At 42.1% G+C, this 11,994-nt stretch overlaps 1 protein-coding gene across 3 annotated transcripts in view; it reads right to left on the bottom strand.

Moving 5' to 3' along the window:
* Positions 1-6,040: 6,040 nt before the first annotated feature.
* The window catches only part of LOC107674778 (transforming growth factor beta-1-induced transcript 1 protein), a 92,600-nt gene continuing 86,646 nt past the window's right edge, over positions 6,041-11,994 (bottom strand). For all 3 annotated transcript variants that reach the window (XM_016468889.1, XM_016468898.1, XM_016468883.1), the window contains one exon: positions 6,041-6,828. In XM_016468889.1, coding sequence (XP_016324375.1) covers positions 6,562-6,828 — 267 coding nt within the window. In that variant the 3' untranslated portion in view covers positions 6,041-6,561. The remainder of the gene's footprint in view (positions 6,829-11,994) is intronic.

The raw sequence follows: 11,994 nt of genomic DNA, 5'->3' as shown, positions 1-11,994 counted from the left end.
GTTTTTTCATCAATCGTTTTAGTCTTAGTTTTAGTTTTCGTTTACGAAAATAACCTTGAACTGCACTTTATCGTGCTCCTTCATGTCGGCCAGACACTGCTTCTGTGCCGCCGAGAACTGCTGAGCAAAGCTCTCGACAGCATCGCTGAAAAGGCCGGTCTGCGACACGGGAGCATTCAGGAACTGCACCTTATCATGCTCCTTCATGTCGGCCAGACACAGCCAGAGATGGCGCTTCTGGACCACTAGCATGGACATCGCACGACCCAGAGCGGTCACCTTCGTCGCTCGAAGCGTGAGGTCGGTCGCAGCATGCAGTTCATGTAGAACTGCCAGGTCGTGGCCACAGTAAAGCCATGGCATGGAGGGCAGAAGCCGCCTCCCCACAAGCTCTGTAAGCACTGCCAGTTAACCCTGACGAATACCTACTGGCCCGTGAGGGGAGACACGGGTCACCCCGCGGAGTGGTAGCGCCTGTTGGACACAGTTGCATGGCCACAGATTGCTCCACAGAGGGAATGCCCGCGTACCCCAAAGCGGCCCCACCACCGAGGGTGGTGAGAGCGGAGGAGCTACAAGACCTGTTTCGGGCAGTAAAAGGTGCCTTCCACGATCTTGTAAGCTCCTCATGCACCTCCGGGAAGAATGGCACCGAAGGGGGGAGCTGAGAACCAGCGCGACCCCCACCGAGAAACTATTCATCCAGCCTCGAAGGATCGGGATGCGGTGGAGAATTCCACATGAGCCCAATATTCTTGGCGGCCCGGGAAAGCATAGCCGTAATCTCTGGTTCTGGCTTGGACAACGCTGCCACACCCGAAGGGGGCAACGCAGCTGGGTCGTCATCCCCAGAGAGAGAGAGAGAGCCCTCCGATGCAGCGATCGACATCTGGTCTCCAGGGGGCGAACTGAAAGAAACGGCCAGCTCCCTCCATTCTGTAGAGGGGCCAGCGCGCCCCTCCGGCCGCTCCACCGGCTGAGGAGTGCTTGAGGGGTGACGAACTCCCTCTGGGGAAGCCGTCACCGTAATCCTCAAATCACCTCTGACTCCACCGGACGCAGCGCCACCCCGGTTGCCGGGACAAATGCTGGATCGCGGCAGAGGCAGAGGGACCCCGCCACGTTTGACGTAACGGAGTCTTTCATGCAACTCCGAGATGGCCATGTCCCTACAAATAGAACATGCACCATCCACGAAAGCTTTCTCAGCGTGCTCAACACCCAGACAAGTGAGGCAGCGATCGTGACTGTCCCGAGGCGCCAGAAAGCGACCGCACCCAGAAACGCACCGGTGATAAGCCATCTTTAAAAAGACGCGATCACCCGTGTTGCTCTTTTAGAGATTTGCTCTTTTTCTGCTGAAGCACGCAGGGGAGCTGGCTACCGCACACTCCTGGTGTGGCTGTCTGCACGAGGACAATCTTTTTTTTTAATATTTTTTTTCATGAGACCGTGACCACCGCTGATGTGCCGTAACGCCTGCACTCGCTAGCTTCTCTCTTCAACACCGAAGTACAGAGCAGTAGTGATGCACTACCACTCGGCTCCGAAGCGAAATGATGAATTAATGCGGTGCACCTGCTGCCTCTTATACCCGCGCTGCGGGGTGTGGCAGCCAGATGTGAAATCCGCATGCCAATGTCCATTGGCTCATTTAGTTACACTCGAAGTGGATTGGTCTCTCTGGTGAGATCCCAATTCATCGGTCATCACCGACGTGACGTCGAGAGTGACCGACTGAACCCAGAGTCTTGGGGTTACAACTAACCGTGAATCTTGTAGCCATGAACTAGCTCACCTTCCAGCTAGTGCAAAATATTTGCACTAACAACGTGCATGAAAAAAATCTACACAGACACACAATAAACATAATTTAACTTTGATGAGTTTAACTATAAAGCAGGCATTGCCATCTCTCTCTCTCTCTCTCTCTCTCTTTTCATTAGTCCAAAAGAAATCCAATAAAGCGCATCCATTCATCCTAAAAAGTGTCCTAAATGGCTCCGGGGGATGAATAAAGGCCTCCTCAATGCATTTTTGTAGGAAAAATACCCATATTTAAAACGTTATAAACAGTAATCTCTAGCTTCCGCTAGCTTTCGTACACACGTGCACAATAGAACACCTTTCCAACAGATGACGTAGGACATAGGCTTAGCGTAAGCTCCGGTGACAATATGGTAGTCTCACGAGAACCAAGTTTTGTTTATAGGAGCAAAGGAAGCAAAGTATCATTTGTTTATCAAAGGAAAACCAATCTCCTATTGGCTTATATTGAAATCCTCTGGCATTTTTCTTTACAAATCCTCATTTTGTACTTCTAATTCGTGACTGGTGTTTTGTTTTGCTCTCTCCTCTGTGTTTCCGCGTTCATCACTTCTCACCGGCGCTTACGCTAAGCCTACATTCTACGTCATCCACTGGAACGACGTTCTTTTGTGAATGCATGTTCCACAGTTAGTGGAAGCTAGAGATTACCGTTTATAACGTTTTAAATATGGATATTTGTCTGACAAAAATTCATCAGTTCCCTTCAGGAGTCCTTTATTCACCCCCCGGAGCTGTGTGGGACACTTTTTTATGATAGATAGATGCGCTTTATTGGACTTCTTTTGGACTAATGAAAAATAATACCCATTTACTGCCATAATAAAGCTTGGAAGAGCCAGGAAATTTTTTAATATAACTCCAATTGTATTCGTCTGAAAGAAGAAAGTCATACACACCTAGGAAGCCTTGAGTAAATCATGGGGTAATTTTCACCTTTGGGTTACTTTAAATGGGGATAACCATTTGAGAGAGCCTTCTGCTATGAGCACTTAAATGCTGATCAAAATCATTCTTGGTTTGTTGGAGCAGGGTTGGCACTGAACTACGCAGAAAAGTAGATCTCCAGAAATATGATTGATCACTCCTGATGTAATATTTTTAAGTAAAGTTTTTGAATGGTAGTCAATGGGGAAACATGCTTTTTGGCTATGTAGTTCCAGGCAGTACAGTTGATTGGCCCAGTGGAAAAGTTTCACTAAACAGATAAGGGAATGAGTGTTGAGCTCAATCATCTCATTGCATTAGGAATCCAAATAAACACATTGTGGGAATCTAACAAGAAAACAAGTGTTACCATCTCCCCTCAGCACATAGGGAGCAAAGACACACACAAAACCTGGCCCAGAGTCTGACACCCACAGGCATTTTTCAGCCAGTTCACATAAGTTAATAATTAGGTGGCATAGTATCTTTAGGGTCCTAACAAACAAAAAAAAGTCTACCGCTTAATTTGTTAATGAATAAAGAAATTTATTTTCTTTGGGAATATTGTACAGTAATGATATAATCAATCAAGCATACCATTTTACTATTTGGTTGTTTGGTAAGTGATACAGCAAAATCACAATATGTAGCTTTACAAAAACAAGACTTCAAACTGAAAGCTGGAATAGACAATATGTAAAATAAAAAATAAATGCTATGACATCAAGCTGCAGTATAAAGCCAATGTGTTAATAATAATTATTAATAATTACAAATAATTGTGTGTATATAATTAATTACCTTTTCGGCACTAGTAACCTGTTTATTCTTTATCACAATGTCTTTAATTTTTCTTTGCCAATTACACTGTACACATTTATTTTTATTAAATAATGTTTTCCCACTAATTCTGTATACATGTACGTTTTATTTATTTATTTATTACAATATAGAGTATATCATAAATGCCGCCATCTGGTGGTTCTCTAAAGAACAGCTTTCAAAAACAGCCTTACATTGTGCATTGCATGAACAAGAAAGTGGTTTTCACAGGTAAAGTAATTACAAGTTACCTGCAGAAGAACATTGTTTTGTTTTGGTTTCATGAATATGAACCATGTGATAGCCTTATCAGTGAGAATGTCACTAGAGATATAAAAACTTCCCCAATAATTAATAAAAGACAGACATCCAAAAATATCTCTTATGAACAGGTAATTAGCTTTCATTCTGCTGTTATTTTGACTTGTTGAAAACAATTGTTTTAAAATAACATTACAAAAGTTTAGCAATGCTGACATAACGACATCTATTCATATCAGATAAGGTTAAATGGTTAAAACTATTATAACTTCTCTAAGCTATTTATAGGCAAGTAGACCAGATTTTAGAGATTGGCACTGTTACCAGCATAAACATTAATGTTTTGTTTTGTTTTGTGAACATAGTCAAAGAACAACAAATGTGATGCTATTCAAACTTTCTCGTTTGATATGTGAACTACTTTCAGTTCAAGGTTCATTGTTGTTGCTTCAAGCCTTTCACTGCATATAGTAGTAGCCTGTCCCTCTTCGCCCGACAGCTTTAAAATATCAATAATTATTATAGGCTTACCTTACCTTATAGTGATTTAGAGCAAGCCAAAAACACTGTTTGGAAATTAGAGCCCTACTGTCCTGCAGGTTAGGGTTAGGGTTAACCCTTCAGGTCCAACCACAATCAAACACAACTGAACCAGCTAATCAAAGTGTTCAGGGTTACTTAATAATTGCAGGCAGGTGTGTTGGAGCAGGGTTGGAACTGAAGTCTGCAGAATGGTACCTATCCAGGAATATGGTTGGAGATCCTTGTGTTAGGCACTGCCCAGATCATGACGATTATAGCTACCATACACATTAGTTATGTGGCTAACACAACATATGCAGCAAATAAACAAACAAAGGACAAAATTTCAGGTGCACAAGGCAGGAAGAGGGGCAGAAAAAAAGCTCTAAATTGAAATGGACACTGTGGTTTTTGTGTACTTTCTTTAAAATGAATTCATTAGGAAACTGCGGTTGTGGCATTTCCATATTGTGACATACATCAGATTGAAACATCACAATAGGTGGGGCAGTATTTGGTTTTGTCCATCAGTAATTTATTGGCCCAATGACATTGGTTAATTTTTGCAGCTGCATCATGTGAGCGATGAGTTTCTGGAGGAGAAGGACTGAAACTCATCTGGCTACGCATCTTATTTCCCAGCCCTTGCATTGCTGTACACGTCATCATATAAAATATGAAATTGCAAAGGGGGGCAGGCATGTTAATGTTTTCGATCAAAGGTCTTTTTTTTTCTTTTGTATGATGTACACTGATAAATAATTTATAATACACACTGCAATATTACAACAAAAAAAGAAGGAAATCATTTTCAACTTTGATTCATAGTGACTTCTATAATGTCATAATTTCAGTCATATTGTTATATTGTTTGGTATACTGCAAACTCCAAAACTGTTTCTTCTTTTAAAAAAGACAGTGATTAGGCCTGTAGTGTGAAGCATTCATAAACTGTGAAGATTTCAGTTCGGGTATGTCATTTTCCACTCTGCTCAAAAGTGGAGGTGATAGTTAAAAATCAGACTCAAAGTTACAAAGAAATATATAAAGAAAAACTTAATTATAAAGCCTATATTTTGTAGGTCTATTTTGGATACACATTTTATAATTCAAATTGCTTTCCTTTTTTATTTTCCTTCATATTTCAAATGGCTTTACTTTTACGCTTTTACCATATCAGAGCATTACACTTTGATTTGCTAATCTTGGAGGCTCCTCTAAAGGGAAGGGGCTTTCAAAGTGATAGAATATAATCAAACCCTTCAAATTGGTTATTGAACTGATGGTGTTGCCCACCCTAAGTTCAAAACCTCCTAACAACAAACAGTAAAGTTGTTACTACAATAACTACAATTATTATTAAACCTATTATAATATGGATAAAGTATGGTTTGATTTTTGTGGTCCAGGGTTTTCAAACTATTCCTAGACCCTCCCCAGTACTGCACATTTTGGTTGTCTCTTCTCTGTCTAAAACCTCTTTAGACTCTCATGACTGAGATACGGGGACGTTTAACCCAGATAAATTAGTCGTCAGCTGATCAATAGGCAAATCCATGAACTGAGCTGGTCAGTATGATTGATAGGGGCTCAGACTTTCCCTCTAAAATCTATTTATTCATCAGTCACTGTTATTTATCAGTGATATATTTATCAATGCTTCTCCCCCCACCCTTGCACATTTTGGATGTCTCCTTTATCAGACACCAGGACAGGTTTGAAAAGCACTTGGAAAACAGGCCAAAAATATGCAAAGAGCTCAGCCCCTTATAATTACCAGGTTTGACTACCCCTATCTTTTTTCAATCTTAAAGCTACTCCTCAAATGCTCCTCAATGCCCCTGACATGGTATCAGTTGCAAGAACACATGCAGCCCAAACTGAAGCAGCATCTGGCAAAAAGGTTGCAGCACAGAAATGCACAAACACCACCACATACTAATGGATTATAAGTAATAATTTAAAGAGATTATTTTTTTTGTATTTGTATTTGTTTTTTTTGTTTGTTTTTTTTTTGGGGGGGGGGGTCCTGCATAGTGCACCTTTAAGATTAAGAATAGTTATATCTGTTAATTAGAAGGGTGTGTCCACATACAGTACATTTGGCCATACAATGTATATTTGGCAACCATTTTTTTTTTTTTTTCATGAAAAGCTGGATGGCAGTTGAGTAATCTGCTTTATCATCTTTCCTCACTCTCCTCAGCCAAAGAGTTTGATGAAGCAGGGGTGGCAGTATGGTTTGTTGTCCTGCTCTTTGAAGCAGCCTTTGCTGAGGGGTTTCAGGCAGAAGTGGCACACCAGATGCTGTGGATGAAACTTGGCACCCATTGCGGTGACACAGCGCCCCAGGATGGGTTCCTGGCATGCCTGGCACACGCTTCCTCTGGACTGGTGGTAGTGAGCTTCACACAAAGGTTGCCCCTCATGCTCAAAGAAACTCCCGTTCACAAATGGGCTATAGCATTCCTGCAGAAAATAATGAACAATAAACGCTGGGTTAAGTTAGAAACCAAGAGAAACCAAGAAATTATATATATATAATTTTCTTCTTATTATTTTTTTTTAATCAGTGCATTTTTTCCAGTGCCTCACCCTACCTAAACTATTTTATTTTCTACAATGACTGAATAATGAATAATCACTGTTTACTATTGACTTTTTATACATGATTTAAAGCAGAATTGATTTCTGTTTGCATCACTGAATCATTATTTTCTTGTTTATCACTGTAAAGCTGCTTTGAAACAATCTGTATGATATAAAGTACTACATAAATAAAGGTGAATTAACTTCTAATTTTACATATCTAAAATATTTTTACCACAGAAGAGATTTATGTAATCTGAAAAAGAATCTAAGATTATTTTAATGTGAAAAAGCTTGCATTTGTAATATGTTTTGTAGCATGAACACAGCAAAACAAATTAAATAGTTCTATTAGTATGGTTCACTCAAAACGACCCGCCTGCAGGCTGCACTTTTCATTGAAATGCAAGTAAACAAGAACCTTTGCCTGTAAAGCTGCAAAAAGATTACTATCAATAATTATGGAAATGTAGACTTCAAATCAACTGAGAACTGAGATTATGCAGCACATTGGAAGCACTGCCCACCAAGCACCGTGGCAGAGGTGAAAATTATTTGAATGAAAGTACTTCACTACTAGTTAAGTATTGTTTTGGGGAATCTGTATTTTCCTTGAGTTCTGTTAAAACCGAATACTTGTTGTTGTTGTTGTTTTACTCAATTACACATACAAGGAAAAATAATACTTTTTACTCCACCACAATTTAATGCAGACTTGAAAGTACAAAATACATTTATCATGTCATCATTACTTAAAGGGGTCATGAACTGAGAAATTAAATTTCCCTTGACCTTTTGACATATAACAGGTCAATATACTATAAAACATCCTGTAAGTTTCAAAACTCAAAACTTTCTTGTTAGTTTAATAACAGCTTTTATTGAAACCATGCTCAGAAAACAACTTGTTTTGGAATGTGCCACTTTATGACATAATATGTGGCTAAGCTCCGCCTCCGCAGGAGAAGATCAACGTCTATGTCTACATCACTGCCACTTTAGCCCCACCCACTGATACGCGCATATAGTAGGAGGAGAGGAAATACTAGAGAGATGCAAACACAGGGTTACTCCACCAACAGAACCATAGAGATGACATTACAAGATTACGAGACATTGTGTAGTGTAAGCTGTGAAAAATAGTCTTAGAATTACCTTCCTTGTGATCCTAACATATCTAGATCGGATGCGAGCACTGTTGCGTCATGTCGCGAATCCATTTCTCTTTCAGATCAGAAGCGGCACGAATGCTTGTATGTTCTAAATAAAGACATCAGTTTGTTGTTGTGTCAATCAGCGCTGCTTCCAGTGTAGACAGAATCGCAGTAACACGGGGTAAAATTAGCAAAGATCTCCAGATCACGTCAGTGAAACACTTGCTTAAGCCCGTTTCCACTACAGGAACTTACCCCAGGAACTAGGGACTTTGGAGCAGTACTCGGTGTGTTTCCACCGTAGGAGCCAGGATCTAAATAAAGTTCAGGGTAAAAATTTGCCCCTCAGAAAGTCCTGAGTTTGCTGCTTAACATTCAAATACTTGACCAGTGTTTGCTGTAGCAGTTTGCAGTACAATTTCAGACACTATCTGAAATCATTTTAAGTAAACACTCTTTTACTCCATATCACTGTACATATTGGTCTACCCTATTAATTCTTAAATAAGTAGTCAAAAACAACTTATTAACTAACCATCATATTTAACAGTCTTGCATTCGATGTAGGAGAGAATTACTAAGCAAATAAGCAGCAGCATTTACATTTACATTTACATGTGGTAATTTTGCAGATGCTTTTATCCAAAGCGCCTTACAGTTGGGGAATACATAAAGCGATTCTTCTTAAAGAGGCAAACAGACACAGGAAGTGCTCGTAATACCAAGTTTTAGGCATTGTTCAAATAAGTACAAGCTAGAAAGGAAAGGAATAAATTAAGAGAAAGACAAAGTTTTTTTTTTTAAATTTAGGATGAAGGATTTCATTTCAAAGGATTTACACAGTATGTATTTACGTATTTACACAACTGTATTTATGCAGCAGAAGCGGTCTATTATATTGCTGTGAGGATACGCCAACTAAGCTATGGATATTAGAACAGGTTAAAGTGAAATAAGCATTAACGCTGTATCCACCTTTTTTCTACTGAGCCTACTGACTGAAACAAATCATTTCAAATCATAAGGTTGCACTACAAATAATCCTTATCCATAAGTTTGACTGAATGAGCTATACATTTTCCTTTATTTTCTATTTTCTTCTCACTCCACTGCATTCTTTTCCACCTCATTGAACCAGATCATTGTAATTAGCAAAAAATACTGTCAATGAAAAAGTTACTACATTTAACTAGGCCGAGGTCCTGCCATTGCTTGAAAGTAGAATCTAGCTTGGCAGCTGGGAAAAGATTATTATTACATATGGGGGTTTCCAAGGAGAAGTCTGTGAATTGAAATGCTTCTTTAAACTGATTATACATTTTGAGAGTCGAAATTACAACTGGACTTGAAGAGAACTGCGTTGGTAAGAATGGTGACTTCATTGTTCCCTATCTGTCGGTCAATACGAGTTATGCTGTGACGACATTAGGGGTCTTACTTGGGAGCCCCAATCACCTCTGAGTTAAAGAGAAAACGTCAATGAGAATTGGCGAGTGGATTTTGCATGCCAAGCCACTCCCCTGTCCACACGGGTATATAAGGCGGCAGCGTCCATTCACTCATTCAGATTTTTGCTTCAGAGCCGATTGATTGTATGAGAGTGCAATTCACAAAGCCATTTCACCTCAGACAGCTGTTCCGGGTTGGCGTTACAGTGTGTACAGCGGTGTGCCTGATTCAGCGATTCCCCTGGACGCTTCAACTAAAAGAGCAGTTTCCTCTAAAAGAGCAAATCTCGGATGACTCATGTCTTTTTAAAGATGCTGCTCCATCCGTGTCCTCTTGTTTGAGGTTGTTTCCTGTCCTCTGATGATGGCCATGAGTGCTGTCTTCATGTCTAGGCAAACAGCATGCTGAAGATGCGTTCACAGATGTTTCATGCCCGCACTGCGAGCGCATGACCATGGGAACGCTGCAATCGCATCCCTCCTTTCTTAAAGGGAAAGGAGCAGACCCCTCTGTCACTACCCATCCCGGTTTCTCTGCTCCAAGCAGAGGACAGCCGGCTAGTGCTTTGGGAGATATGAGGATTACAGTGAGAGCTAATCCGCCGGGCCAGTCCCCACGGACCTCTCACTCCTCACGCAGCGATTGCCCTGTAGAGCTGCTATGCGATTCAGTTTGCCAGGTGAGCCATGCAACGGGCAGGCAGCCTCAGGGTCCTGGACAAGGCCTCAACTGCTTTGGCACATCAACTGCCTGGAGTTGCTGGCAGTGCTCCTAGCTCTGCAACAGTTCCGGCCAATGCTGAAGAGCAAGCACTTGTTGGTCCTCACTGACAATACTGCGGCTGTATAATACATCAACTGTCAAGGAGGTCTTTGATCACGTCGCATGTCGCAACTTGCCCGCCATCTCCTCCTCTGGAGTCAGACACGGCTCAAGTCACTGTGCGCCGTCCACATTCCGGGGGAGCTCAACCATGCAGCAGATGCACTCTCACGACAGCTCACTTTCCCCAGAGAATGCCGACTCCATCCCCAGGTGGTTCAACTGATCTGGAGTTGATTCGGGGAAGCTCAGGTAAACCTGTTTGCTTCCCACAAAACCTCCCACATAGTTATACTATTCCCTGATCGAGGTCACCCTCGGCACAGACATACTGGCACACAGCTGGCCCCGGGGTCTTCGCAAGTATGCCTTTCTCCCAGTGAGTCTCCTCGAATAGACAACGTGCAAGGTCAGAGAGGACGAGGAACAGGTCCTGCTGGTTGTGCCTTAATGCCCCACCTGTACCTGGTCTTCGGAACTCATGCTCCTCGCGACAGTCTCTCTCTGGCACATCCCACTGAGGAAGCACCTTCTTTCTCAGGGGCGGGGCACTATATGGCACCCGTGTCCAGACCTCTAGAACCTCCACATGTGGTTCCTGGACGGGACGTGGCAGGCTTAAGTGATCTGCCCCTGGCAGTGGTTGACACCATCACTCAAGCTAGAGCTCCCTCTACCAGGCGAGCTTATGCCTTGAAGTGGAGTCTGTTCATGGTTTGGGGCTCTTCTCACCGAGAAGACCCCCAAAACTGCCAGATCGGAGTCGTGCTTTCCTGCAAGAAAGGTTGGAGCGTAGGTTGTCACCCTCCACCTTGAAAGTGTATGTCGCTGATATCGCAGCGCATCACGATGCAGTGGACGGCCGGTTCCTAGAAAAACATGACCTGGTCATCAGGTTCCTGAGGGGTGCTAGGCGGTTGAACCCTCCTAGGCCACCCTTCGTACCCTCCTGGGATCTCTCTCTTGTCCTGGCTGGACGTCAGAGGGAGCCACTTGAGTCAGTTGAGCTTAAGATCCTGTCTCTTAAGACAGTGCTCCTGACCATGCTCACTTCCATCAAGAGGGTTGGGGACCTACAAGCATTTTCAGTTTGGGCCGGCCTACTCTCACATTGTCCTGAGACCCCAGCCTGGATACGTGCCCAAGGTTCCCATCACTCCCTTCTGGGACTGCTATGTCCCGTAAGAGTACTGCGCATATACAGTGGGGAAAATATTTATTTGTTCCCCTGCTGAATTTGTAAGTTTGCCCACTTACAAAGAAATGAAGGGTCTGTAATTTTTATGGTAGGTTTATTTTAACAGATAGACAGAATATCAACCAAAAAATCCAGAAAAAACACATTATATAAAGGTTAGAAATTGATTTGCATTTCAGTGAGTGAAATAAATATTTGATCCCCTACCAACCAGCAAGAATTCTGGCTCCCACAGATTGGTTATGTGCCCATGTGGAACACAGATTAGTCTTGCCACTTTAAGAAGTCACTCCTAATGTCAGCTCGTTAGATGTATAAGACACCTGTCCACACAATCTGTATCTTCCATTCCAACCTCTCCCACCACCATGGGCAAGACCAAAGAGCTGTCAAAGAATGTCAGAGACATAGATCTGCACAAGG

Source organism: Sinocyclocheilus anshuiensis, unplaced genomic scaffold (genome assembly GCF_001515605.1).
Source record: "Sinocyclocheilus anshuiensis isolate Anshui unplaced genomic scaffold, SAMN03320099.WGS_v1.1 scaffold890, whole genome shotgun sequence".
Lineage (NCBI taxonomy): Eukaryota > Metazoa > Chordata > Actinopteri > Cypriniformes > Cyprinidae > Sinocyclocheilus > Sinocyclocheilus anshuiensis.
Note: the sequence above shows the minus strand (reverse complement) of the source record. Positions and strands in the feature narration are given on the sequence as shown.